Source organism: Bos javanicus, chromosome 19 (genome assembly GCF_032452875.1).
Source record: "Bos javanicus breed banteng chromosome 19, ARS-OSU_banteng_1.0, whole genome shotgun sequence".
Lineage (NCBI taxonomy): Eukaryota > Metazoa > Chordata > Mammalia > Artiodactyla > Bovidae > Bos > Bos javanicus.
Window position 1 is genome coordinate 36,679,607 of NC_083886.1, and position 26,424 is coordinate 36,706,030.

Below are 26,424 nucleotides of genomic sequence, written 5' to 3' on the forward strand. Positions count from 1 at the left end.
TCTTTCCTGAGCCTCGGGAGCATGTGTGTCTCCTTGCTGCTTGGGCAGGGCTGAGCCCAGCCTGACTTGACTGGCCTGGATGGGCTGGACTCACTTCCCTGCCATCCTGGCCCCAGCATACCCTGTTCTCTCCTAGCCTGAGAAAGAACCCCGCGGAACGCATGAGCTACCTGGAGCTGATGGTGAGTGTGGGTGGGGCTCTCTGGGAGAGGGCTGCCTCTATGCACAGCAGTGGGCAGCTCCTCTGGCTTGCCTCTGCATTCAGAATTCTTTGAGGAACTTTGTCGTTCATTCTCTCATTCACTTGTGTACTCTGGCTCCCTCTTTCACCCTTCATGCCAGGCTCTTGGAGTGGGGCAGAGGGCCAGCAGGGCAGGTGGGCCATTTTATTTGGAGGTGTCGGGAGGTTTTGCAGGGGAAGTGGGCCTCAAAGGATGAGTGAGGACCTCCTCGCCGATGGAGAGGGCACTCCACTTGGAATGCCCATTGTGGACAGAGTCCTGGCGTGTGCAGGCAAGAGCAAGTTGAGGGTGGCAGTGAGAGAGCTGAGGAGGAAGCCTGAACACTCTCTACCTGGAGGGCCTCTAAGGGCAGGGGTGCTGGAAGGGTCGGGGTGCAGGTTAGGACTAGGAGTTGGCTGGTTGCCCTCCAAGGTGACTGCCTTCTGTACCCTCAGGAGCACCCTTTCTTCACCTCGCACAAAACCAAGAAGACTGACATCGCTGCCTTCGTGAAGGAGATCCTGGGAGAGGACTCGTAGGGGCAGGGCTTGGACCTTCTCCAACTGTCTGTTGGGGCAGTGCTTGCCCACACCCATAAGCTACTGCCGCCCTGGCCTGGGCACCCAAGAGGAATCCAGGGGGCTGCTGCTGCCTGACAGGCAAGGTCCCAAGTGCCAAAGAACCAGACCGTCGGGGACCCCCAGTGCCTCTGCCCCTGCTGCTCCAAGGACCCCAAGACTCTGGACTTGGAGGGGCCTGATGCCCCTCACAGAGAAGGCAGCCCTGCCTTGTGCAGGCCACTACCTTGGCTCAGCCCTGGATGCCACCCAAGTTGTATATTTTTTTATCTCTCGACTGAATGGACTTTGCACACTTGGCCTAGGCTGGCCACACCTCTCTCCTGGCATTGGTGAGGGGACCCAGCATGGGGATGAGCCACGTGAATTCCCTGGAGCCCCCACAAGGCAGGTGCCAGAGCCGCCGAGGCCTTCACCCCAGCACTGGCAGACGGGGCGCTAAGGGCACCGGGGTCACCTTGCCCTTGCCTGCCGCCTCTAGGGGTGTAGTTTCACCTTTATTTTTTTAATTTATCTTCCTGATTTTTTCTTTCGCTTTGTGGGTTTGGCTGGTTTTTCTTGCATGGTTTGGAGCCGATCACTTTTCTGTCACCTGCTAGGGGACCAGCAGGCTAAGACCTGCCCTGTCTGCTCAGGCTAGGGTCTTGGGAGATGGGCCTAAGGTCTCCACTCAGAGAGGTGCTAGGGGAGCCATCCAGCTCATTCTCCTTGGGGACCGGCTCGAAGGGGGCTGTGGATTTGCTTTTGGTATTGTTTAAAAATATATATATATATTTTTTTTTTTTTGAAGAAAGGACTGCCTGTCCAGGGTCCTGTCCCTGATGGGTTGGGGCAGTTGGCTGATTGCTGTTTTAATTAAAAAAAAAAAAAAAAAACAAGTGGGGCAAAAGGTTGTGTGACTGTGTGTCGGAGGTGTGAGCCCTCCTGCTGCGCAGTGGTGGCTGGTGGCTCTGAGGCACAGGGCCAGGCAGCATGGTCAGGGGGCCTCTGACCTTCCAGGGCTGTGCGCTTCCACACGTGAGGACACGAGGCTGCCTCCAGACTGTGATGAGGCTCCAGGCCCTTGCTGGACGCTGGACAGAGCGCAGACTTGGGCCTGGTCCCCAGGGGCACTGACGAGTGCCTTGTCAGGTGCTGCGCCTGGGCTGGGCGGCCACCTCACTGAGGGTAATTTCATTATCCCCAGCTCACAGATGAGTCCAGAGAGGTGAAGTAACTTGTCCAGAGTCACACAGCTCATGATTGGAGAACTAGGCTCTGGGGCAGAGGGAGTGGGGCAGCTGGAGGACGGCCCCCTTGGCAAGGTTCTCACTCTGTGATCCTTGAGGCCTGGGCTGAAACTCTCTTCCTTCAGACTGAAGTAGAAGGGAATTTACTTGCTCACATAAGCGGAAGTGTGCCTGGCTTCAGGCACCGTGGAATCCGGGAGCCAGGTTAATCTCCTGTGGAACTTAAATCCACCTTACTTGTTTTCTTTGTCTCAGTTTTGTACTCCCCACTTGGGGCCATGTCAGGACTCAGTAGCTGCTGCCAGCTTAGCAAAGTGTTCCAGAATTGCTAAAGCCCCAGGACTGGCTCATCTCGGCTGGGAAGGGTCACAGGCTCATCCTCATGCCCATCTTGGGCAGCAAGGATCCTGCTCAGGAGACTTCTCTGGCCTGCACACCAAGATCTGAGAGCAGGGCCTCACTGGCCCTCTAGGGGAAATGGCATGTTCCTACAGGAGACACGGATCCTCCTGGGGTCCCTCTTTCCTCTGCCTCTATCCACCAGCCTCCCATCTTCAGTTCAGCCAGAGGCGAAGTGTGACTTTCATGCCCAAGGTTGGCCTCCGCCTGGGACAGCCTCTGTGGGTAGTCCTCCTGGATGCAGCGTTTAACAGCCTCAAGCTCCATCTGGGCGGGGAGGCCGTTCTCACCTGGGGGGTCTTTGTGACTGTACCCTGTGCCTAGAACGCCCCTTCCCACCTTCTGTGGGTCTCTGCTTACCAGCTCCTGACTCCTGTGACTTCCCCAGGGAAGCCAGCCTGCACATGGCTCCATCGATGTACTAATCTGGGCTAGTTAGACCCGCCACTATCGTGTGCTCAGTGCCGGAAGCTGCGGAGTGGGGAGCGCCCCACCTCTGATCAGTGGAAACACTAATGAATGAACACGTGAGAAAGGCCTGAGGGCGTGGTCCTGCAGGTGCGCCCGTGGATACCTGCATAGATGGATCGGCCAGCGTGCGAATGTGGCTCCGTGCGCTCGCGCGCGCCCCCCACCTCAAGCGCGCGCGCACACACGCACGCACTCGTGTCCGCGCGCGCGCGCGCGCGCGGGTCCAGCCGACCCGAGCCCCGGGCACAGCCCGGGGTGCTCCTCCCTCCGCAGCCACCAGGCGGCGCGGCACAGCCCTGGCTTCTACCCCTCGGCCCCGGAGTGCCCAAGCGCCGGTCCTCCACGCGGAGACCCGGAGGGGTGCCCCCTGTTCTGGGTTCACAGCGCTCTTGTTCAGTCGCTCAGTCGTCTCCGACCTTTGGCGACCCCATGGACTGCAGCGCGCCAGGCTCCCCTGTCCTCCACTGCGCTCTACAGCTGGTAAATCATCTGCAGTGTCCAAAGGACTTTGCCGTTTACAAAGCCCAGAGCTGTTCACAAAACACAGCTTACAAAGTAATAACTGACCGATAATAAGGCCCTCCGCAGGGTTGCAAAGCACTTTTTACCCAGCAAGTGGTTCACAGTTTGCCAAGCAAAGTTCCTAGATACCTCTTCACGTTGGTTTGAACATGGTTGTTTACAGGTTCGGATACTATGGAGGGGGCCCTGCAGCTTTCACAAAGGGCGTCCAGGTATCTAGCTGGGAGAAGCCTGCGTGCAGGTCACTGACATTCACAAAGCACATGACGATTTATTCAGCCATGAGCACGCCAGGTGGAGGCTCCTTCCACTGTCCATGTGGGTGGGGCCCATGGGCACAGGAACCAGATGGGGCGGGCAGGGGCCTTCCCAGACCTGGGATGAATGAGTCTCTTGGGGACTGACAGACAGACGGTGGAGCTGCATGAACTGTCTGCTTCAGGTGCAGCAGTGAGAGCCTCCTCACGAGGCAGCACTGAAAGCCAGCATCTGGGCCTGGCTGGGAGCAGGAGGTGGCCCCTGTGGGAGGATTTGGTGACTTCCTTTCTGGAGGTGAGGGAAGGCAGCTTTGCTCCTTAGACATCAGCTTGGCTTCTTCTCAGAGCCCTGCTGTGGCTCCTACCTCGTCCAGTCCGTGGCCCACGCCAGCCAGCCTCCACACCCCATACTCCTCCTTGCTCCCTGTGCTTCAGCCACGCCATGCTCAGACCTGCCTCAGGGCCTTTTAACTCGCTGTTCTCTGTGCCCAGATCGTGCCACTCTGCCCTGTCAGTCCTGGCGGGACTCGGACATCTCTTTTCGCCTCAGAGATGCCGTCCTCTTAGAGCGGCCTCCCTGGCCACCTTGTCGCTGTGCCCCCTTGCACTGCTGTGTCTTCTTCACACTCTTGCCTGCTGAGCAGCTCTCCAACTACACTGGGAGTTGTCTTGCCAGCTGGGTCTGTCTTGCTCAGAGCCTGGCCTGGAGAGGGCCAGGCAATGACAGAGGGAGGAGGCAGGTGCAGGGAAGCTGCCCTCTGGTGCCAGAATGATACCAGAACCAATGCAGTGGGGCCCAGAGAGCCAGGCTCTGCCAGTTCTGTGCCACAGCTCAGGGGTGGGCTGGGGACTGCCCTTCTATTTCTTTGAGGCTGTGGGTCCTGGGAGGGCTCTTAGAACCAAGGCCACCCCTGGTTGTACTGACTGGGGGCTCGGAGAAGGGATGTGATGGGCTCACGGTCACACAGGGAGCAACACCAGAGCTGGGATCTTGGCAAGGTCTGGGGACGGGGCTGCCTGCATCACTGCAGTTGTCAGCACAGTGGTCCCGGGACGGTGAGTAAGGTTTATCCTTCTCCCACCCCCTCCAGTTTTTAAGCCCGTCAGGATGGCTCTGGCTCAGGAAAAAGGGAAGGGGCCAGCATGTGGCTCCCGCCATCAGCCCTCCATTCGCTGTGTCCTTGAGTGCTTTGTGGGTAAAGGCAGTGGATGAGAAAGCTGGGCCGGGGTCATTTCCTCTCCCAGCAGGGACTTAAGAGCATCTGGCCAAACCTTTGTCCAGTGCAGGGATCCCTCCCTAGTCACACCCTCACCAGGGGCTGAGACCTCTGCTTGCACACCTCCCCTGATGGGGAGCTTGGTCTCATTCAGACGTGCTTCTTGGAGGGATCTCAGATTCTTCTTGTCCTGGTTCCACTCCCTGAGGCTTGTGATGCCAGAGCCTCATGTGTAGACTCTGGCACACTCTAAATGTTCATTTCTTTGCCTCTTGTGAAAGCCGTTTTGAATACTTTTGGAAACCAGGTGGGAGGGTCTATATATACATCAGCTGTGCTATGTTTATCGCAGCTCGTTTATCCTCAGGCCCAGGGCAGTCAGGTTCTCCTGGAGATCACAAAGCCTCAGCAAGGGTCCAGGCTTGCCTGAGGCCCTCCAGACAGTGAGCTCAGTAACCCAGGAGTCCTGTCCACCCCCCACTCTGATCGAGCCACCTGCCAAGCTGGGTTTAGCTGCATTCACCCCCTCCAGCCTTGCAGAAGTCGTGGGCTGCTCTGTTTCTGTCCTGGACTGGCTTAATGGCAGGACTTGGATGGGGAGATGCTTGGGAGGCAGCAGCAGCTGCCATCTCTAGTTGTGGATGCTCCAGCCCAAGAAGTTCTTTTCCTGGCTCCCAAACCCTCTATGGCTCCCTGTTGCCCACGGGATTCAGGGAACGGAGGCCCAGCACCACATTTCTACAGAAGAGCCTTGTCTGGATTATTCTCTGCAGGGTTTGGCACATGGTAGGTGTCACCTGAGCACCTACTGTGTGCCAGCAACGTTCTAGGACTGGAGCTATAGGTGGACCTAGACAGACCTGGCCTGCCCTCTTTGAGGTCAGAAGGCATCAGACGGAGCATAAGGAAACTTATAAAAGCTTAAAGCTGCATTTCACACTCTCTTCCCATTGTCATTCTCTAAGGAGAAGCATCGAATTATTAAATCATTTAAATTAATTAAACTTAATGGCAATTAAGTAACTCACTTTAATTAAGTAAATTATTTAATTTCTCTCTGATGAGAGATGCAATACTAATGAAAAAGATTTTGTCATATGGGGCTGCAAATAATTGTAACATCTATTTTTGCAGTCCTCCAAGAACCAATTTTTGCCTCCCTTGAAAATGCATGGTTTAAAAAAAAAGAAAAGAAAATGCATGGTTTAGTTTAGAGGATTATAATCTACTCAGTGGAGTGAAAAGGGGACACGTGAGGGGGGACCTTTATTGAGTGCTTGTCATGGGGGGCAGCCCACAGCCTCAGAATACTCCACACGACAGGGTAGGCAGCAGCAGGAGGCCTGGCCATCTCATAGGTGAGGAATGGAGAGAGCATGCCAGGACAGCCTGTGCAAAGGCCCTGGAGCCCAAGGGGGAAGAACAACAGCAATGAGAGGAGCACCTTTCTGAAATGTTCTCATGCCTTTTTGCCCTCAAGCTCTGCTCCAGGCTTCCCACCCTCAGCTCTTGGTTCAGATACACTGAGTTTGACTCTGTCACCCAGCACAGTGACCTTGAAGATGGCATAGCATCTCTCAGACTCAGTTTCCTCTTTGCAAATTGACTAGTAATGCTGATCTTACAGGATTGCAGGTGGCTTCCAGGAAATGCTGGAGAGCGCAAGGTCCATCACGATCCTGGCACCCAGTAGGTATGCAGTTAATGCTCTTGGGCTGGGCCCAGAGCGTGAATTATGGGTCTCAGGCATGGTATTCAGTGACTCCAAATTCATTTTCTATCTCACAGTTGCCTTTAAAACAAAGCCTCATTATTTGTGGTACCATGGGATGCATGTTTGTGGCTGAGATGGGCTTGCTTTTTTTTTTTTTTAATTTTTTAATTATTTATTTATTGGTTGTGCTGGGTCTTTGTTGCTGCACATGGGCTTTCTCTAGTTGCGGTGAGCAGGGGCTACTTTTCTGGGCTTCTCATGGCGGTGGCTTCTCTCATTGTGGAGCACCAATTCTAGGCCCATGGGCCTCAGTAGCTGCACCACACAGGCTTTGGTTGCTCTGTGGCATGTGGAATCTTTCTGGACCAGGGATTGAACCTGCATGCCCTGTGTTGGGAAGCAGATTCTTAATCTACTGTACCACCAGAGAAGTCCTGGGCTTGACTTTTAAATCTTGGTTTCAAGGTCTGCCCTTGGAACTGTAAGATTTCACAGGCTACTATGACAGGTAGGGATGGGATTGTGCATCTCGGGGTGCTGGAGGCTCTGACTGGAGCCAGGACAGAGCCTAGCTGGCGTCTGACCCTCTGTCGGAGCTGACTGGTCCCCTCTGTCTATGGGCAAGTCATGACTTTTCTCAAGGCTCAGACTTGTTTGTTGTGAAATGGATTGGTCAGGCTGCTCCCTGTGTGATCGCAATGGTCTCAGAGAGGAAAGCTTTGGGGAGGAGGGCAGGACTCAGGCGCAGGGCCTGGGGGCCAGGATGACTCACGCTGTTGCTCCCTTTCCTTTCTTGCTCATTTTAGTCTTTCCTCCAGGAATTCCCTTCAGAGTTCTTGGTTGCAAGCAACACAAAGTGCCTGTCCACCATAAGTAAAGGGGGGCATTTCTTGGATCAATCTCAGGGCTTACAGAGTAGACAAGAGAACTTTCAGGTACCAAAGGGGCTACAAGGGCCTGGGCATCAAGGCCAATATTGTCAGGACTGTGTTGTCATCATTGCCCCAGATAGTAAGCTTCTAAGTCCCAGGCAAGAGTGGTCTAGTGACCAGACCAAAGTCTGGTCCTTTCAGCTTCTGTAGTGGGAAATCGAACAGAGGGACTCCTCCCCACTAAGAAGGGGTTTGGGTACTGAACAGTCAACCCCATCCTAAAACACATATTCCCTACACCCTCTTTTTGCTGGTGACTTCCTACTCCTACTCAGCCCTCAAAAGTCACTTCCACAGGTATTGGTCATCTCCTTTGCAGGGTTCCCCTCAAGCTCCCTGCTTCCCTCCATCCATCCAGAGTCGGCTTCCTGCCCCGCCCCGCCCCGCCCCGCCCCGGCCCGGCCCCGCCCCGCCCCGGCCCCGCCTCACTCTACCCTACCCTACCCCACCAGCCTCACCCCACCAATCCAGCCCCGCCCCCACCATGACGCAAAAACCGGACCACGCCCCCATACCACGCCCACAGGTCCCGCTCCGCGCCCCGGTGCAGCGCTATCCCTGCCAGGGAGGTTTCCTGCCTCCGCGCTGCCTCTGGCTGCTTCAGCTGGGTGCGGCTCCAGGCACCGGGGGATCTGTGTGGGAACACGCGCTGTCTCGCTTCCCAGTAGGCACTGCCCAGGATTCCCTTGCACCTAAACCCTTCTCGGTGTCTGCTACACGGAGTACCTCTATGAAAAAGGGTGGGGATGCAGGCGCTAACCGAGGTCAGGTTTTCAGTCCGTACATGTGCTGGGTAAGTGACGCCTGCAGTCGTCACAGGGACCCTCCCGCCCCGCTGCTCCCTCTCCGTCGACGTCCCGGGCTCTCCGCAGAATCTGGACTCTACTTCTCCCGGGTTCCCTCAGGGCTTTTTCATAACACTGCTCTCTTGGCGCACCCCCTCAGTCGCTCCGCTTTAGCTGTGTGGCCTTGGGCAAGTGACTGCACTTCTTACTCGCTCTGTGCTGGGACTTGTTGCCTCCTCAGGGCCAGTGCCAGCATGGCTCACTGGGCAAACGAATCCCAGGTGTCGTGGCTGGCTGAGGGTCCCGGAGAAGTGTCTGGGGCCTCGGTGTGAGGGGAGTGTAGAGGCTGAGAGGATGGGAACTGCAACAGACCTGGGGGGCTTCCTCCTGCGTGTGGAGCGCTGGTGCCTCACCAGAGCCTGCAGACCTCCTTACAGGGACCTCATGCTGGTCCCTGCGCTGTTCTGGGCTTGGCTGCTGGCTGAGACCTGCTTCTGATACTTGCTTCAGAGAGTGGCCCTCGGGCCTTGGGGCCCGCACTGCCCTGAGAGCGCAGTCCGAGCTCCCGAGAGCCGACTCCTGCATCCTGAGGCAACCCCGCCCATCTGCTGCTGCAGAGGTGGCGCTCCTCGCCTGGAGCAGCGCAGATTCAGAGGCGTGATCTTCAGGCCAGAGCTCCCTGGGATCCGGTCGCGGCCAGGACAGAAACGCCCCCTTCGTGGGCCGCTCGGGCTCTCTCCCGCTCCCCTTGCTCCTGCTCCGCGATGGTTTCGGCAGGGAGAGCATCCTTTCCGAGGTTGTGCAACCTGAATCCTTGCCTCAGACTCTGCTTCTGAGAGAATCTGACTAGACCACCTGCTGGCACTAGGTATCTTGGGTGTATTTTAATCAGATGAGTCTATTGGTCAGGATCAAGGTATGGCGGCTTATTAAAAACACCAGCAAAATCACACTAAGGATGGTTTAAAGCAGATAAACAACCATCTCTCTCTCGTACAGTTTGAGGGTCAGCGATCTGTAGCAAAAGGGCAGTTTCATGGCCCAGGGCCTAGGTTCCTTCCATCCTGGGTGTCTGAGGCCTTTGTTCACACCATTCCAGGTGGTCCCTGACACCAGCCCCTGTTTGGAGCAGCAGGTAGAGGGAGAAGCGGCACCTCCCTCCCCTTGAACGGCATACGCATTATTGGCTCACCTCAGGTTGAACAGTTTAGTCAAATAGTCACCACACTGCAAGGGGGGCTGGGAAATGTAGTCCACACACGCAGCTCAGTGCCCACCTAAACCCCAGGGGCCCTGTGGTCTGGGAGGAGAGGGACAGAAACAGGGGAAATCTGTTCATGCTATGACACACAGGGAGGACAGAATATTACCGTGAACCATACTGCAACCATATTCTTCCTTCAGAGATAATGGTCTCTATTTAAGAAAATATGCTTAGGGTCCGTGGTGGTAAAGGCGCTCCTGTAAGGGAAAGCCCGTGGGGTGCAGGGGAGGTTAGGGCTTGTATAGTGCAGTGGGGGCTGGTAAGGCAGGGACAGGAATGGGCCAGGAGGAGTGGTCTGTGGAAGGAGCCCCTCCTGTGAAACCTATCCGCGTCCACTTTTGAGTGGACATGTGACCCACTTCAGTCTGCGTGAGGGCTGTCTAAGAGCAGTGGGGATATTTGCAAAAGACAGAGCTGACCAGGGAATGTGAGAGACACAGGCCAGACCAGGCTGGGTTTGAGGGGCCCTGAAGGATCTCAGAGAAAGCCAATTCCCCCATGAAGGGCCAGGATCACGGCATCTTAACTAAAATACCCACAGGATGTCCCGTGGGCTGATGAGGGCTCCACTCATTTTCCACATATGTTTGCAAAACCAGAATCCTGCCAGGAATACAGATGTACTTTCTTGGTTCATACAGCACCAAGTCCATGAGTTTCCATTTTGGTGGCTGCCTAGTGGTCCATCGCCATGAGGTCCCTTCTTCACCACATACCCCCTAGCTGGATGTGGCCTCCAATAGATACCAAGCTTTCACCCCAGTAACGTGGACATCCTTGAGCAGCAAGTCAGCTGGCATTTCAGATTTAGGTGATTTCCCTGGGCACGATTCCCAGAAGAGGACTGGGGCAGAGGGAAGCACATTTGCCCGTGAGGCCACGGCTTTTGGAGCCAAATAGCTTCCTGGCTGGGTTGTGCTGAGTGGTCCACCTGCCTGCAGAGCCCGGGGCAGGGAGAGGGAGGGGGGCCACTTTTGTTTTGTCTTTCTTTCAAAGATTTTTGAAGTGCTATGTGTTTGCTGTAGAAAGTTTAGAAGATACTGAGCAATTCAAAGAGCAAATTTATCTATTATCCCATCTGCCAGAAATATTTATAAATGGCACTTTTTTAGAATTCATTTTCATTGAGATAAAATTGACATATAACATTGTATGAGCTTAGAGTGTGCAGCTAGCATTTTGATTTATATCCTTCCAGTCTTTTTTTCCCCATATATAAAAGTTCCTATCGTGCAAAAATTCACATGCATAAACCTTTTATTACAAAAGGTTCAAACATATACAATGCTAGGTTGGGTCATGAGGCTTCAGGCACCCAGCTCCCAGTTTCAGCAGTGGTCAGCACACATCAGAATGGTCTCGTTTCTGCCCTTGCCACTTCTTCCCCTCCCAAGCGGTCGTCCTGTTCATCCCAGACATCGTGTAATTTCATCCACAAGAGTTTCAAAATATATTTCTGAAGGTTATGACTTAAAAGACAATTACAGCGTCATTGTTTAGATCTTCATGCGTCACAGCCATTCCTTAATATCAGCAAATATCCAGTCTCAGTCTACAGTTGTCTCCTCAATGTCAGAATGAACAAAATATGGTTTGAATCAGCATCTGAATAAGGTCCCCATGTCACTCTGCCTGATGTATCTCCTAAATACCTTTCATCTAAAGGCTCACCCCCTGTCTTTTCTTCCTTGTAACTAGTTGGGAAAACCAGGTTGTTAGACTCATAGAGTTTCCCGAAGTCTCTCTATTTCCTGTAAGTTGGGAGCCAGGTCTGGAGACTTGATCAGATTCAGCTGGGACTTTATTTATTTACTGGACAAGAACATTAGGTCGGGGGCTCAGTATTCCCCCCAGGGAGAGGTACAGCGTCCTGCCATCTCTGCTGTGTTAGCAGCTGCTGATTTGCAGCACCTGGATTCGCTAATTTATTAGAGGTTGCAAACTGGTGACATCCTAATTCTATCATTCCTGCTTCATTTGTTAGCTGAACGCTTTTGTGGAGAGAAAGTTGCCCTCCCCCAGTGTTTGCACTGGTGGTGTGGGTTCTAAAGGAAAGGCAGGATGTAAGCTTGGGCTTCCCTGGGGGCTCAGTGGTAAAGAATCGCCTGTCAATGCAGGAGACCCGGGTTTGATCCCTGGGTCGGGAAGATGCCCTGGAAGAGGAAATGACAGCCCACTCCAGTATTCTTGCCTGGGAAATCCCATGGACAGAGGAGCCTGGCAGGCTATAGTCCATGGGGTCACAAAAGAGTCGTACTCGACCTAGAGACTGAACAACAACACGGATGTATGCTTGTCTGTCCCTGTAACGGTTTTCTGAGTTAAGTTTGCCAATGGTGATCAAGTAGGGATGAAAACACCATTTAGGAACACATGGGTTCAAAGATATTTTGGGGGGATTTCCCTGGTGCTCGGGTGGTGAAGACTCCATGCTCCCAATACAGGGGGCCTGGGTTCAATCCCTGGTCAGGGAACTAGATCCCACATGATGTAATTAAGACCAAGCTTAGTCAAATAAATAAATAAATAAAAATAAATATTAAAAAACCCTGAAACCCCAAAGATCTTCTATGTGTTTCAACTGATTATGATAATTACCCTTCCTGATACTGGAGAGAGGATGGGATGGCTGGATGGCAACACCGACTTGATGGACATGAGTTTGGGTGAACTCCAGGAGTTGGTGATGGACAGGGAGGTCTGGCTGCAATTCATGGGGTCGCAAAGAGTTGGACATGACTGAGCAACTGAACTGGACTGAACTGAACTGAGGGTCTCTCCCCTGTATGTGATCATTAAGAAAATGGCTTACCGTTGCTGGCCTTTGTAGTTGTGAACACAGCTACGAATTCTTGAACTCACGTCTCCCACCTTGACTCTGGGGAACTGGGCCTTCTTCAGCTACTGGCAGAGTGTGGCAGATGGGCATGAGGGGCCCAAGGTGCTGAGGGGACCATGCCGCAGAGCCTGGCTCCTCAGAGGCCCTGAGCTGGGGAGCCTCCCAGCCAGCATGTCCTCCCTCTGGATGTAAGCAAGGGGCTGCCATCAGCACCATGAGGAAAAGAAGCCTCCACGAGGTGGGTCCCGCATGGACTCATCTTCACAGAATCGTTTACACAGTCAGCCGTGGGGCGGTCATGGGGCAGCAGGTCTTCAGAACCCTCTCTTCCACTCTCGCTTTGAGCAGGAGCCGCGGTGACCCGAGTGCACAGCCCTGGCCCCCTCCCCTGGTTTCCCTGGACTGCAGGCTCTGGCTGTCCCTCCAGCACTGGAGGTTCCTTTCTAAGCCAACCTGAAAATATGTTTTCTATTAATAGGTGAGTTAAGATGGAACAATCAATATGTTTAACTTCAGTTCTGCGTGGTGTTTTATGTTACATTCACACCTACCTGTGCAAGTCTTTTAAACAATGTGTCTTTCACTGTGGTTTTTATTTTCTCTCTCACTGGACTTTATTTTTTGGTACTTAGGAAGGGTTCCTATTTTTGTTCCAGCTGTTACTTTTATAGTAATATCTGTAAGTGACACTTGGTCCTCTCTTTTTTTTGTTATTGGTTTCCTCCTATGAGCCATATTGAAACTTGCTACAGTTGTCTTCCACAGTATCTGATTTGAATTAATATCCTTTTACTCTTGGGTTTCCCAGGTGGCTCTAGGGGTAAAGAACCTGCTTGCCAGTGCAGGAGATGTAAGAGATGTGGGTTTGATCCCTGGGTTGGGAAGATCCTCTGGAGGAGGGCATGGCAACACACTCCAGTTTCTTGCCTGGAGAATCCCCATGAACAGAGAAACCTGGAGGGCTGCAGTCCATAGGGTCACACAGAGTTGGACATGACTGAAGCAACTTAGCATGCACGCACGCCTTTTACACTCAGACATTAACTAGGCAGTTAGTAAGCTTTTTCTATTTTTTACATGCTCTTCCCACTTTCCCTCAAATAGACTATATCTGGTGTAACCGTTCGGCTTCCCAGGTGGCACAGTGGTAAATGGTAAAGAATCCGCCTGTCAATGCAAGAGACATAAGAGATACGCATTAGATCCCTGGGTCAGGAAGATTCCCTTGAGAAGGAAAAGACAACCCACTCCAGTGTTCTTGCAAGTGAAATCCCATGGACAGAGGAGCCTGGCAGGCTAGTCCATGGGGTTGCAAAGAGTCGGACACGACTGAGCAGCATGCACAGTGTAACCATCATTGGTCTTAACTGGGTAGATTCTCACGTGTTTGCACGTTCAGTTCTCACAGTCAGACCTCAGGGCTGTTTCTCTGGTGGTCTTGGTTGTTTCAGGCTTCTTTGCTGGCAGGTCCTTAGGAGGCAGGTGGAAGTAACAGTCCTGAAGTTCTTGCCTGTTGATCTGTTTATGACCGTCGTACTTCCAGGTCAGTTTGGCTGGATCTGCCCCTCTCTGAGGCTGCTGGCAGGAAGGCTTGTGTTGGAGACTCTGACAACAGCCTGATTTCCTGGGAACCGACTTCATCTTTTTTTGCTTGAATTCCCAAAGGCAGCCATAGAATATGTTGGACAACATGTCTCTCTGTTGGCTGTTCTGGATCCGTTTTTCCAGATACTCAACGATGTTCAGTTGTTACATATTTCAGGGACATTTTTTTTTAATTACAGTATTTAGTCTTCGACTAAACACTTGGTTTCCTTCTTCAGCGACTTGTGTTATACACGTTCCATCTTCTGCCTGTTCTCCACGTAGTCACTTTCTCTCGAATCCTGTTTATCTCTTCCACTTTTTTATTGCTTAAAAATTTCCACCTGTTCTAACTTCTGATTCTCTTAGGCATCATCTCTTGTGTTTAGCTGTGTTGTGTTCCTTCTGGTTTACTAATAGTTGTCATTCTGAAATGAGTTTTATATTTTCTTCCCAATTCTTTCCTCAATTCTAGCACATCTTTTCTTAGGTCTTCTCATTTTGATTTGTTATTCTTTTGTATCTTTTATTACTGTCTTACTTTTTATTGACATGTGCAAGAGTTTTAGGGTACATTAAAAAAAAATTCTGGCTGTGGTCCTGTGGCCTGTGTTTCTGGAATGCCTTCATTATCTGTTTCATTTCCTCATTTCTCCCGTAACTTTGCATGGGGCTTGACTATAATCTTCTCTGTTGTTCATTTTTATCTGAAATGACTTTCAGAACTTTGGAGAGGATGACTGGGGCGGCTTCACAATCTTTAGTACTCTTTCCTGCTGTTTTCATGACATGTTAAAAAAAAAAATGGTCTCCTATTTCCTCCTTCCCTCCCTTTCTTCCCTCGCTCCTCCCACCCCTTTCACTTCTAGTTTTTGGCCCCTCCTATGCCTCTTCTGCTCATTTTGGCTTCTGTTCTCAGCACCTCCTTCTCAATATGGGGCCCTGCCCTGGAGGGGAGTTTAGTTATTCATGTTAAGAGTTGCAGGTCTTCTGCAGCCTCTTCACACGTTGCCCGGGTACAGTCACGCACACCTAGTGTGTGTAGCCACCCCTCTGCCGGTCACTGTTTGAAAGGGGATGAGATGGCTTTGGGGCCTTCACCCTCCTGGGGGACAGACAGGGAGTGGGCCGAGCACTGAGAGCAGTCACTCCAGATGCAGCCAGGAAGATGAGACAGGAAAGATGGAGGGACACCCTCAAAAGGCAGAGTGAGGGCCCCAAGGACATGACTCACAGAGAGAGCCTTCTTGCCCTTGAGATGAGGCTGCTCAGTGTTCCTGGTGGGCTCCAGACGGAACCTTGCTCTTGTTGTCTGACTCCTGCATCTTGAGTGTGTGGAGAGGGTAGATAACACACTGTTTTAGTTCATGAGGCTCTGGAGTGAGAGGAGCCACCAGACAGTAGCTACTTTCCATCCCTGGAGACCCCTGCCCTGAGCTGGAGGCCGTGCTGGATGGGACGAGGCGTGTGCTCTCCATGCAGGGAGGATGGAGGAAGGCTGTTTGAAGGATTTGGACAGAGGCAGTGCCTGCTTGCTGGAGGTCCGTGACTCCAGCCCCCCTTACCATTGGGCTGGGGCCATGTGACTTGTCCCAGCCATGGGCTAGAAGAGGAAGTAATGTATGTTGACTTCAGAATGACACGGTGGGAGCTGGAGCCCCCTGATCCGTTTCCTTCTGGACAGAAACTCTGCAGGTTCTGAGTGAAGGGTGGAGGCTGCCAGTGCTGTTGGGGTCAGCATGCGGGAGAGAGTGGCGTGGCCATCGTCCTGCTCGGTCTAGGCCAGGACATGAGTGTGCGTATACCCCCAAGATTGTGGGGTTTTGTCCTCCTGGCATATCCTGGTCTATCTTAACCAACGCAGGTGCTTACTGCATTTTTACACAACACTGAGGCCTTGCCAACCATATTCTTTTATAACATTCTTTTTTAAAGCTAACAATCAGCTTCACTGAAGCACAGTTTATAGAAAATAAAACCCCCCAATTTTAAGTTACAGCTTTATGAGTTTGAGAAAGATCGCCAGCTGTGTAACCATCACCTCCACCAAAGCAACAAACAGCACTTCCTTCTTCTCAAATCCTCTCTGGCCGCTTGATAGTCAGCCTCCAGTCTGGCCACCGGCTCCTGGCAAAGGCTAGTTGCTTCTTGACATGATGGCTTTGCCTTTTCCAGAAAGCTGTATAAATGGAATCCCACTGCACGTAGCCTGTTGTGTCTGACTTCATTCACTTAACATGATGCTTTTGAGGTTTTCCCAAGAGTCTGTTGTTTTTTGTTGCCGAACAGCCCTCCACAGTGTGTGTGGCTCTGCCTCCCCATGGAGGGACATTTTGGGTTCTTTCCAGGTTTGGGCTGCTGTGAGTGAAGCTGTTATGAACATTTGTGCCCAAATTTTTGTGGTCATGTTTTCCTTTCTCTTGGGTAAATCCCTTAGAGTAGAATTTCTGGGTTGTGTGCAAATGTATATTTGACCCCAGAAGAAGCTGCCAAGCTGCGTTCTCAAGTGACTGTACCATTTTCGTCTCCTGATAAGCCACCCATCAGAGTATAACCTGCCTTTACAGTTAACTCGTATATCATTCACATTTCCCTGCTTAAGGAAACATTTTTCTGAAACAGGATTTCAGTGGTTTTGATAATTCAAAGCATCCCCAGTTGGTTAGCATTTAGGGCCTTTGCATTTTTTCCTAATTATGGATAAGACTGTGAAGGACATCGTCTATGTGGTGGTGGTGCACCTCTCTGGTTGTGTCCTAAACGTGGGATTGCTAGGTTAAATGGTATAAACATTTTTTCTGATTTTTGATATGTATCAATACATACTAAGTTCTGAAACCATGCACCAGCTTGTATCAGGACCAGCATGTGGGAGCGTGTTCATTTCTTCTTGGCAGATTTGGAAGAGCCCTTCATGAAGTGGTGATGTTAATCTCTCCTGCCTTATGCTGTGAATACTTTTCACAGTTTTCATTTTGCCTTTTAGCTCTGCTTCAGGCATTTTTTAAAATCCACAGACGTTTTTGAGCTGTTTTGTCATCCAACACGTCCGCCTATTCCTTTGTGACTGTCTCTGTGTGATGCTTAGAGAGTCCCTCCTCAGCTGAAGATGATAAAGAGTCCCTGAGATCCCCGCCCCCCCACTTTCCAAAAAAGAGCTTCATTCTTTACATTTAGCACTGTATCTATTTATTTTTAACTGTGAAGCCTGTAAGACATACTAAAGAGTCTGTTACACAAATGCAAGTTTAACAAATAATAGGAATAAAAATGCCCACCCCAAAAAGAACCAAGAGAAAAAGAAGTCTCAGAAGAGATATACATGTGCGTTATTTATTTTTATTTATGTAGATGTTATAACTGAACAAAACTGAACTACCTTTTGTTTAGGAACACATCTGGCGAAAGTGTAAAGGTGAGCAAGGTAGTGACCCCGGCGTCTGCAGGGCAGATTCCTCTACGGGAAGGGGTGAAGCTGGACAGGAGCATTCAGGGCTTCAGAGGGACTGTGAAGCTCTATTTCTTCAGATGGCTGTGGGCCCTCTGGGGCCCATCCAAGCGTTCTGGCTTCAATTGGACAGTGATCTTGTATCTCCATTCTGTCTGTATATATCCCACATGTCATTCAAAAGTTTTAAAACTGTGGCAAAAGGCATGTAAGATAATACTATTGTCTTAACCGTTTTTATGCGCACAGTTCATTCCTGTTAAGTACAGCCTTGTTGCTGTGCAGCCAGTCCCCAGAACTCATTTCATGTTGAACTCTGTCCTGAACAAAAACAACTCCCCACTCTGCCCCCAGGCCCTGGCATCTGCCGTTCTGCTTTCTCTCCCTGTGAACCTGACGACTCCAGGTGCCTCCTGTGCGTAGAGTAATATTTGTATTTCTGTGACTGGCTTAATTCCACTTAGCATAACGTCCTCAAGATTCACTCATGTTGCAGCAAGTGTCAGGATTTGCTTCCTTTTTAAGGCTGAATAACATTCCGTTGCATGCATAGACCATCCACATGGAATTTTAAAGAAAGAAATAAAAATGTGAATGCTTTGCTTTTGTATTTGATCCTTTAATTGACTAGGACTGTATGTGGGTGGATGGTGCGAGGTAGGGGTGGACATTTGAATTTCTCCACTTTTTCACAAGCTTTGGTGTAAATGTGCACCACGTGTAGGGCAAGGTGGGGAGATAAATGAAGCAGCTATTCTTTTTTTTTTGCCAAATATTGAATGTCTGCAACTTGCCAGGTACTTTTTTGGGTCTGGGGTACATCTCCATGAGGACAGTGACCCTATCCTCACTCCGATAGTGACTGGTGCCAAATGTTGGAAGACATGGGCCTGCCTGGGGTTACAGGAAGAAGTGGTCACTTCCAGCTTTTTGGAGGATGTTACCAGAAGGTGGCCCTTTATCTGGGCCCTAAAACATGGTTGGGATTTGGAGACAGATGAGGAAAAAGACCTTTCACTTAGAGGGAATGACTTAGAGGCCTGGAAGTTGAATGCAGGTATGGTTTCATAGTTTATTAAGTTAGAAAGCTGTAGGTGACAGAAATCCCCAAGTACAGCAGCTTGAATAAAAAAATACATTGAATTATCTCACGTAAAGAAAAGTTCAGAGGCAGCTATTCCACTGTTCAGTGGAAGCTGTCTCTGGCCATCCTACTGTTTTGCCTCCTGCTGTGTGTTGGCTTTTTGTTCTTAGGTTTATTGCCTTATAGCTACAAAAAGACTGCCTCAGCTCCAGCCTTCACATCCTTTCACCATGACCTTCAAAAGCTGCAGAGAAGGTGGGTAACCAGTGTGTAAAGTGTCCACTCCTCCCAGGTCTGTCCCTTTGTGCCAGGAGGATCATCTTTCTCAGCCTTCCTTTATGTCTCCCTGTTCAGCCACTGGCATTGGGACTCTGTGACCAGGTTAGCCCCATCTAGATTCATCCTCTAGAGCTGACAACCTTCTGCAAAGATGGAAATGTTCTGGATCTGTGCTGCCCAGCATGGAGGCCACTGGCCTCATGTCCCTACCAAGCTATTCCTACCGAGCTCTTGCATGCAGCTAGCGAGACTGCAGAACTGAATTTTTATTTAACTTTTAATTAATTTAAATTTAAATAGCTAGATGTGGTGAGAGGCTCCTGTATCAGAGAGCATGGCTGGAATAAGGTCTGGGTTTAGATACTGGGGTGGAGGGACCTGGCTCAGAGAGGGTCAGCATGGGTCTGCTGGGGACCTCCCTGTGAGTAGATGCAGATCAGGTGAGTGTGTGTGTGTGTGGAGGGTAGGGCCCCCATGGTCACAGGCACTTCCGTTTTCCCCCAGGCAGGACCCTGGGGAGAACTCACCTGGGGGTGGGTCGGCAGGTACACTGGATGCATCCCTTCCAGAAACTTTGGTCCCACCTCTAACACTGTAGAAAGCGCAGCTCCCGGCCCGGGCACCTCTGAAGACCTCTGACTCAGATATCCAGCTTCTGGTGAGCATGCTGACCACTCGCCTGGTGTCTACACGGAGGCCCCTCCCAGAGCACAAACTCGGACACAGCAGCGCACAGCCCTGCACCCTTGCCACCATGGACTGACACTCTGAGTCTGTGGTGCCCATAGGCCATGGGGTGGGGGCTGGAGGGGCCCGGTGCACATGTGCCCAGGGAAACGTGCGGGGGACCCTGGGTGGGGAGAAGGTGAGGTGGTCCCACTGGGCTGCAGGGGGTGGTGTCTCCTGGCCTGGCTCCACCAGAGCCTGCACCTTCTCTGAGGTCTCTGGAGTCAGAGTTTGAAGCAGCCCGGGCAGGCCCTAGCCCATAAGTCAGAGAAACTCAATGGAAACATCATGTGGGTATATTTTCAGCCTTGCTGGCCGGAGCTGGAAGTCAGCATTGCTCTGGCCATCAGGGAGGATGAATGGGCTGCCTGGCCTCCTGAGAGAGTGGTGGTGAGGGGGGGATGAACCCAGAGGGTGGTGACATGGCCAAGGTCACACTGTGTGTGGGGCAGAGCTGGGGGCTGAAGGGCCTGGGAATGGAGCCCTGGGCTCTGGAGTGAGGACTCAGCTGCAATACAGGCTCCTCCTTGGGAGTCACTTTACTTCCCTGTGCCTCAGTTTCCTCATCTGCGAAATGGCACCACAGTGCTGCCTCGGGGGTGGACGCCAGCATGATCACGGCCAGGTCACAGCAAGTACTCAGAAGCACTGACACTTGTGCAGCCAGCTCTGTTCTGAGCGCTTTTTGTGCCACTTGCAGTGAGCACCCCCTCAGGGCGGCTCCCTTCTGGAGGGTGCAGTGCAGAGTTCTGAGCTTAGGTGGGCAGCGCCTGGCCATGCTCCTTGCCAAGACCCTGAGGGTGAGGCTGGTTCCGGGGCCCTAAGTCCATGGCTCCCAGTCTGAGGCCTGGCCCCACACCCTCGCCCTGCCATCGCTGCCTCTGCTCCAGGACCCTCCCCATTCCCTGCCTGCCTGCCTTCCCGCCCTCAGTTTCAGGCACAGAGCGGGGCTGTACATCCACTGATTCACTCAGTCACTCATCCAGCGCACGTCCACCAGACCCACAGTGAGCAGGCTGTCTATGGACATGGCCCCAAACCTGACCTGCCCCAGGGGGTCGGCTGGGTGGGTGGGGTGGTGAACAGACACCAGAGACACAACCACCCTAACCAGTCATGAGAGGAATGAGGCAGGGGGAGCTTTCCTAGGGCCGGGCCCTCCCCCACCTGGAGGTGATGTGAAGTCGATGAGGCTGGGGACAGCGGTCCTGGCTGGGCAGGTGCAAGGGGCCCATGGTGAGGAATGGAAACAGCAGCTCGCTGGGTGTCCAGACCAGCAGGGCTGGGGGTAGCTGTGGCTGGAGGGCAGCAGCAGGGCCTGGGGTCCCCTCGGAGGACGGTGGTGTCCTTTTCCAATGGCTGACTCGGCCTGACGTGGGTCTGCGAGCTCTGTGGGGTGAGCAGGAGGTCCAAGGCCGTGAGGCCGGTGAGGGGCTGAACTAGAGCAAGCCTGGATCCGAAGGCCCCTGGGGCAGGTGTCCCTCGGTGGCAGGGTTAAGTAGGCTCATTATGTTAACCTTTCTTCATGCTGCTGCTGCTGCTAAGTTGCTTCAGTCGTGTCTGACTTTGTGCAACCCCAGAGACGGCAGCCCACCAGGCTCCCCCATCCCTGGGATTCTCCAGGCAAGAACACTGGATGGGTTGCCATTTCCTTCTCCAATGCATGAAGGTGAAAAGTGAAAGTGAAGTCGCTCAGTCGTGTCCAACTCTTTGTGACCCCATGGACTGCAGCCTACCAGGTTCCTCCGTCCATGGGATTTTCCAGGCAAAAGTACTGGAGTGGGCTGCCATTGCCTTCTCCGTTCTTCATGATTCCCCTTAAATAAAATTCCTGAGTGTGTTTATGCATCTGCCATGTGGCCACTGGTCAGGCCCGGCATCCCACAAGCAGCCCTGCTCCGACAGCATTGCCCAGAACCGTCTGGTTCATTTGGAGGCATGTGTGTGGCTCTGTGTTTGGATCCCTTCTCTCTGAGTAAAGGTCCCTGTGGCTGCTCCCTGTGGCAGCTCCCCGTGGCAGCTCCCCATGGCTGGTCCCCGTGGCAGGTCTCCATGGCTGCTGTGCTGCGTGCCTCCATGTGGATATGCATGATGTGTTTACCTTTCCTCCTCTTGATGGGTCGCTTCAGTTTAGGGCGATTCTGAACAAAGTGGCAAGAACGCCATAGTGTATCTTCCAGTGGATTTATTTCCTGGGGGTTCACACCCAAGAGTGGACCGCTGGGTCACAGGCTATGCTGCCAGATGCTGTGCAGATGCTGCCAGATGGCTTCCATGGGGCTTGTCCTAATTACACTCCCACCCACACAGTATGGGAGGAGTTAACAAACCCACTGAGGAAAAAAATGGAACATACTCACAAGCCCCACTATGTAAAACAGGATAGAAACTGGAGTAAGGTTCACAGTGGGGGACCCTGTACCTCTTGTGCCAGGTCACCTGTGAATCCTAGGGGGCTCTGGGACCCAGTATAAACCCCTGTTTCCTTCCCATGGGTAGGAGTCATGTGCCAGAGAGGGCAAAGTTTGTTAAAATGAAAATTCCAGAGCCCCATCCACATAGCATTTGATTTGCAGTCTGAGGTGGAACCCCTGCCCCCCGCCCCCCGCCACCCTTCCCTCACCCCACCCTTCCCATCCCCTCCGCCCCACCGCACCCCCACCCCATCACTAGTCCTCACGCAGTGACTCAGAACCGTGACTGACTGGGTTGAGATGGCTGCAATGGACATGGTACCTGGGAAATGCATTTTCCCGGAGAAGTGTTGTCAGAGCTGGTGCCTGAGTTTTATCTCCTCTAATTTTTATCTTAACTGGGGTCAAGTCTCTGCTGGGACCTGGCCCGTGTAGGGCTGGAGGACAGGGAGTGGGCAGCATGGCTGGAGGGATGCTGGTAGAAAAGATGTGTCTCACTGACCATTTTAACTCAGGGCCCGGGGCTGGGCTGAACACAGAGAGATGGATCCTTCTTAGAATCAGGGACAGTGAGCAGGGCCAGGAGGAGATTAATGTGGCTGGGCTCTGCAGGTTGTCCAGGAGTTGGCCATGGGCTAGCAAGGAAGGAGGAAAGGCTGCATCAGGCAGAAGATGTGGCAAGTGCAGAGAGTGCTGGTCAGCCTGGTGTGGTTGGGGCTGCAGATGCATGCCCACAGGAAGCAAGGCAGCTCTGAGTCCCCTCCTCACCTTCCCTTTGCCCCCACGCAGGCCACAGCCAACTCTCAGATGGAGGAGAAGACCCATCCTTGTGGGCCCAGAGTCAGTGCAGAGGGGGCTGATGCTGGTCCTTGTACTCTTTTCTGGTGGGGGCCAAGCTGCCCCTCAACCCGTGAGCTGTTGGCGCAAAATGTCAGGAGGAATGAGAAGGCGCCCTTGGTGTGAGTTTATGTGTAACGACACATCTTTATCAATAAGCTGTCAGAGTGCTGGCAGGACTGTCACAGTTGTCCATCCTGAGGGTGTGCACTTTTTGTCCCCTCTGCCTGTGTCCCCTGACTTCCTAGCGATGGATGGTGGGTAGGATGCCCCTTTGCAGATGGAGATGAGGCCTGGAGCTTTGGCCCACTGCAACCTCAAATCTCCTCATCTGTGAAGTGGGGATATGATGTGTATCAATTAACTATTGCCCTGTAACAAACATCCCCTAAATGCAGGGTACAAAATGATACTTTCATTTTGCTCACCATCTTTGGGTTGGTGATTTGGGTTGAACTCAGCTGTTCTCCAGTGGGCTTGCTCACTGTTAGCCAACTCAGGTGGGATGACTGGGCCTCACTTCCAAGAGGCCCTGTACCTGTCAGCAGGCCAGCCCAGGCAGAAGTCTACAAACTTGTTAGAGACCTGGTCTTGGTCTTGGCATCACCTCTGCCTGTCCTCCTAGTGCTGCCAAGCTCAAGATGCAAAGTGACAGGGAATAGAGTTCGTCTCCCGATAGAGGTCACCACGGGGAATCTGTGACCTTAGTTGCAATTTACATGTGGTCAAAAGCCATCATGCATTCAATCAGTAAACAAGTTCTGAGCTCCCAGGCCCCATGTCAGGTGTTGCTGGGTCCCCAGAGAGAAATCAAACTCAGTTTCTGCTCTCAGAAGCTCTGATTGCTGAAGAGGCAGACATGGTCAGACGAGGATGCCCAAGGTGTGAGAAGTCGAGGGAAGTTCTGATCCGATGCAGAAATGAGGTCATGGAGGTGGGTGGCACAAGCTCTAATGGGCTTATTTGGCTCAAAAGTGCTGATTTGGGGCTTGTTGTTCACCACAGGTACTCGTGATGGTCTTGTTGGCTCTGGGCTATTAGGTGACGCCCGGGCAGCTGAGGTCACTTAGCTCAAGATTGGTCCTCGGCCAACTGGCTTTGACCCCAGTGATTCAGTAGGTGAGCCACTGACCTCAGGGCCGTGGGGCCAACATCTGGGTGATGGGACATGTTGCTGGAAGTGGGGAGCCAGGGGGGTCCTGGGTGACCGAGACTCTGAAGAGTCTGGGGTCCAAGCTACCAGGAGGGGAGCCGTCCAGGCCCAGGGCCTTTAGCTGGCAGGTGCTCTGGGAGGGGGACTTTGAGGGCCTGGTGAAGCCATATTTCTCCTCGGGGAAGGTCAACTCCCCAATCTGCTTCCTTGGGGACTCCTCTGCCTGGCTGGCAGGGCTCTGGCAGATGGGAGGCTGTGGGGACAACCAGCCCCAGACTCCCCTGCTCAGCGGGGCCTTGGCCGCCCACAGGCCTCGTGGGCCCTGGCTCTCTGGAGCCCCATCCTCCCATCGGCCTCAGGCAAGGAGGAGTCTCAGGCAGCTCTTGCCCAGGACTTCCTGCACTTCACCTTGCTCAGTGCTGGAGCATGAGCGCTACTCTGTGGAGGAAGGAGGAGGCCTGGGACTCACCTCCTCAGCTGGTGGGCAGAGGGCCAGCCGGACCAGGCCTCACTCTGCTGGCCTCAGACCCATCAATTGCAGAGGGCATGGGGAGAGGATGGGTGTCCTAGGGCCTAAGTGAAGAGCCAGGACGGAGCGTCGTGATGGAGCGTTGAGGATGAGCCCATGTCTGGGGCAGGCCGCTCGCTTTCCACGGCCTGTTTCCCGTCAGTCAGATGGGACGCTCTCAGCATCTGCCTCGGGTGAGGAGCCGTTCGAAGTGGGGAGTGAGCGTTTAACAGCACCTGGCGTGCGTGTGTCTGGGTGAAGCCGGCTGCCAGAGTCATGTTCGTAACTGGCCCGGATGAGGTTCGGGGTGTCGGTTCCCACAGAAGCCCCATGAGGCGGGCTATACTCCTCAGTTTATAAGCCTGCTCCCCAGTGCAGGGTCAAACGATGGCCTGAGGTCCCTGAACTGGGAATGTGGGCAGTGAATGAGGCCGTGCTGCCCACAGAGCCCCATGGGGTGTGGCCTGCCAGCGGCGAGCCTCCCCTCACTGAGTCCCCTGGTCCCAGCTGGCGATGGCCCGGTGGGAACCAAACGGGGGCCCCAGACATCTCAGAGTGACACCCTTGTGGCCGGTGGGGCTGCCCAGCAGTTACTTTACGGGTGAGGGGCCCCTCACGTTTCAACACCCAGAATACTAACTGTGGTGGTAAGCGGGTGCTGCTGTGACTCTGTGCCAGGTTGGTTCTCCAAGCACGCAGGGCCACTCTGCAGGGAGCCACTTCCATGGCTGGTGAGTGGTAGGGCTGGGCTTGAACCCTGGGCAGGGTCCCAGAGGGTGCACTTTCCCCACCAGCTGCGGTGTTACCACACATTTATTACTGAGAAACTGGCACAGAGAAGTCTTGCCTCTTTCCCCAGGTCCTCCAGCCCTGAAGTGGCTGTTGGAAGCCACCCCGCCCACACTCCCAGACCCCACGCCCTGGGGTCCACTCACCTGACCCTATCAGCTCACTGGACCCCTTCCTACACTCACCACAGGCCCAGCTCACCCCAGGCCCAGGCCTCAGCGTGCCCACCTGAGTCGTGTCCTCCTGGGCCCGACACACCTGGCCCTTTCTGTCCTCCAGCTCCCTTGTACCCCTCCTCTGGTCCTCCCCCACTCCCGCCAGCCACAGCTCCAGAGCTCGAGGCAGGGGTTCGGTGCGTCTTGCCACCCCTCTAACCTGCCACAGGCCCTTCTCTTCCCTTTGAACTGTCTGTCTTGCTGTGGAGGAATCTATTCATAGACGAGATGATGCAAAATTTATAAAGCGTGGTTGGTAGGGCTGAATCCACCCGACACAGGCCACCTACCCGTCCCTCTGGGCAGCTCTTCCTGCCTGTGTGTGTGTGTGTGTGTGTGTGTGTGTGCACGCGCGTGTATGTGTCCAAGTGCACATATGAGAGCCGGCTCCCCCACCCACCCCCGCCACCCCGTTCAACCCCCTTCCTTCTTGGCCGCCCCTCTTGGCACAGCCAGCCTAAGTGTCCACTCTTGGGGGCCCTGGGCTTAGCCCACCTAGTGTGGAGCAGCCCAGTCTGTAGCCCCCTCTCCACGCTCCAGCTTGACCCTCTGTCTCTTCACCTGAAGAATGAGGGCCCTAAGCCTGGGTGCCTGACTCATGCCTGCGGAGCCTGTGCCTTGAGGCAGGACTCAGTCAAGACTCCCCGCACCCCACAGAGTGTTTGTAGTTACCCCACATTTACAGATGGGGAGACGTAGGCACGGAGCCTCAGACTGTGATCCTGAGGGTGGAGGGCTGGGCAGCGGGAAGCTGGGATCTGAACCCCCTGTTGCCTAATCTCCACTGCCCACCCTGTGGAGTTCCAGGAACAGAAAGGTCCTAGGGCTGGGGCTCCGTAGATGACTGGTGTCCAGTCCCTTCACAGATGGGTGGGCAAGGCCCAGGGACGAGACACCAGCTGACCAGGGACACGGAGGGACGGCTGCGTGGCTCAGCTCTCCGCCAGTGGGGAGGGTGC

General features: G+C 53.3%; 1 protein-coding gene across 1 annotated transcript in view; it reads left to right on the forward strand.

The window, feature by feature from the left end:
* Positions 1 to 18,070, forward strand: part of MAP2K3 (mitogen-activated protein kinase kinase 3) — a 34,230-nt gene extending 16,160 nt beyond the window's left edge. The window contains exons 11-12 of the mRNA XM_061391316.1: positions 137 to 182; positions 677 to 18,070. Coding sequence (XP_061247300.1) covers positions 137 to 182; positions 677 to 760 — 130 coding nt within the window. The 3' untranslated portion in view covers positions 761 to 18,070. The remainder of the gene's footprint in view (positions 1 to 136; positions 183 to 676) is intronic.
* Positions 18,071 to 26,424: the final 8,354 nt, after the last annotated feature.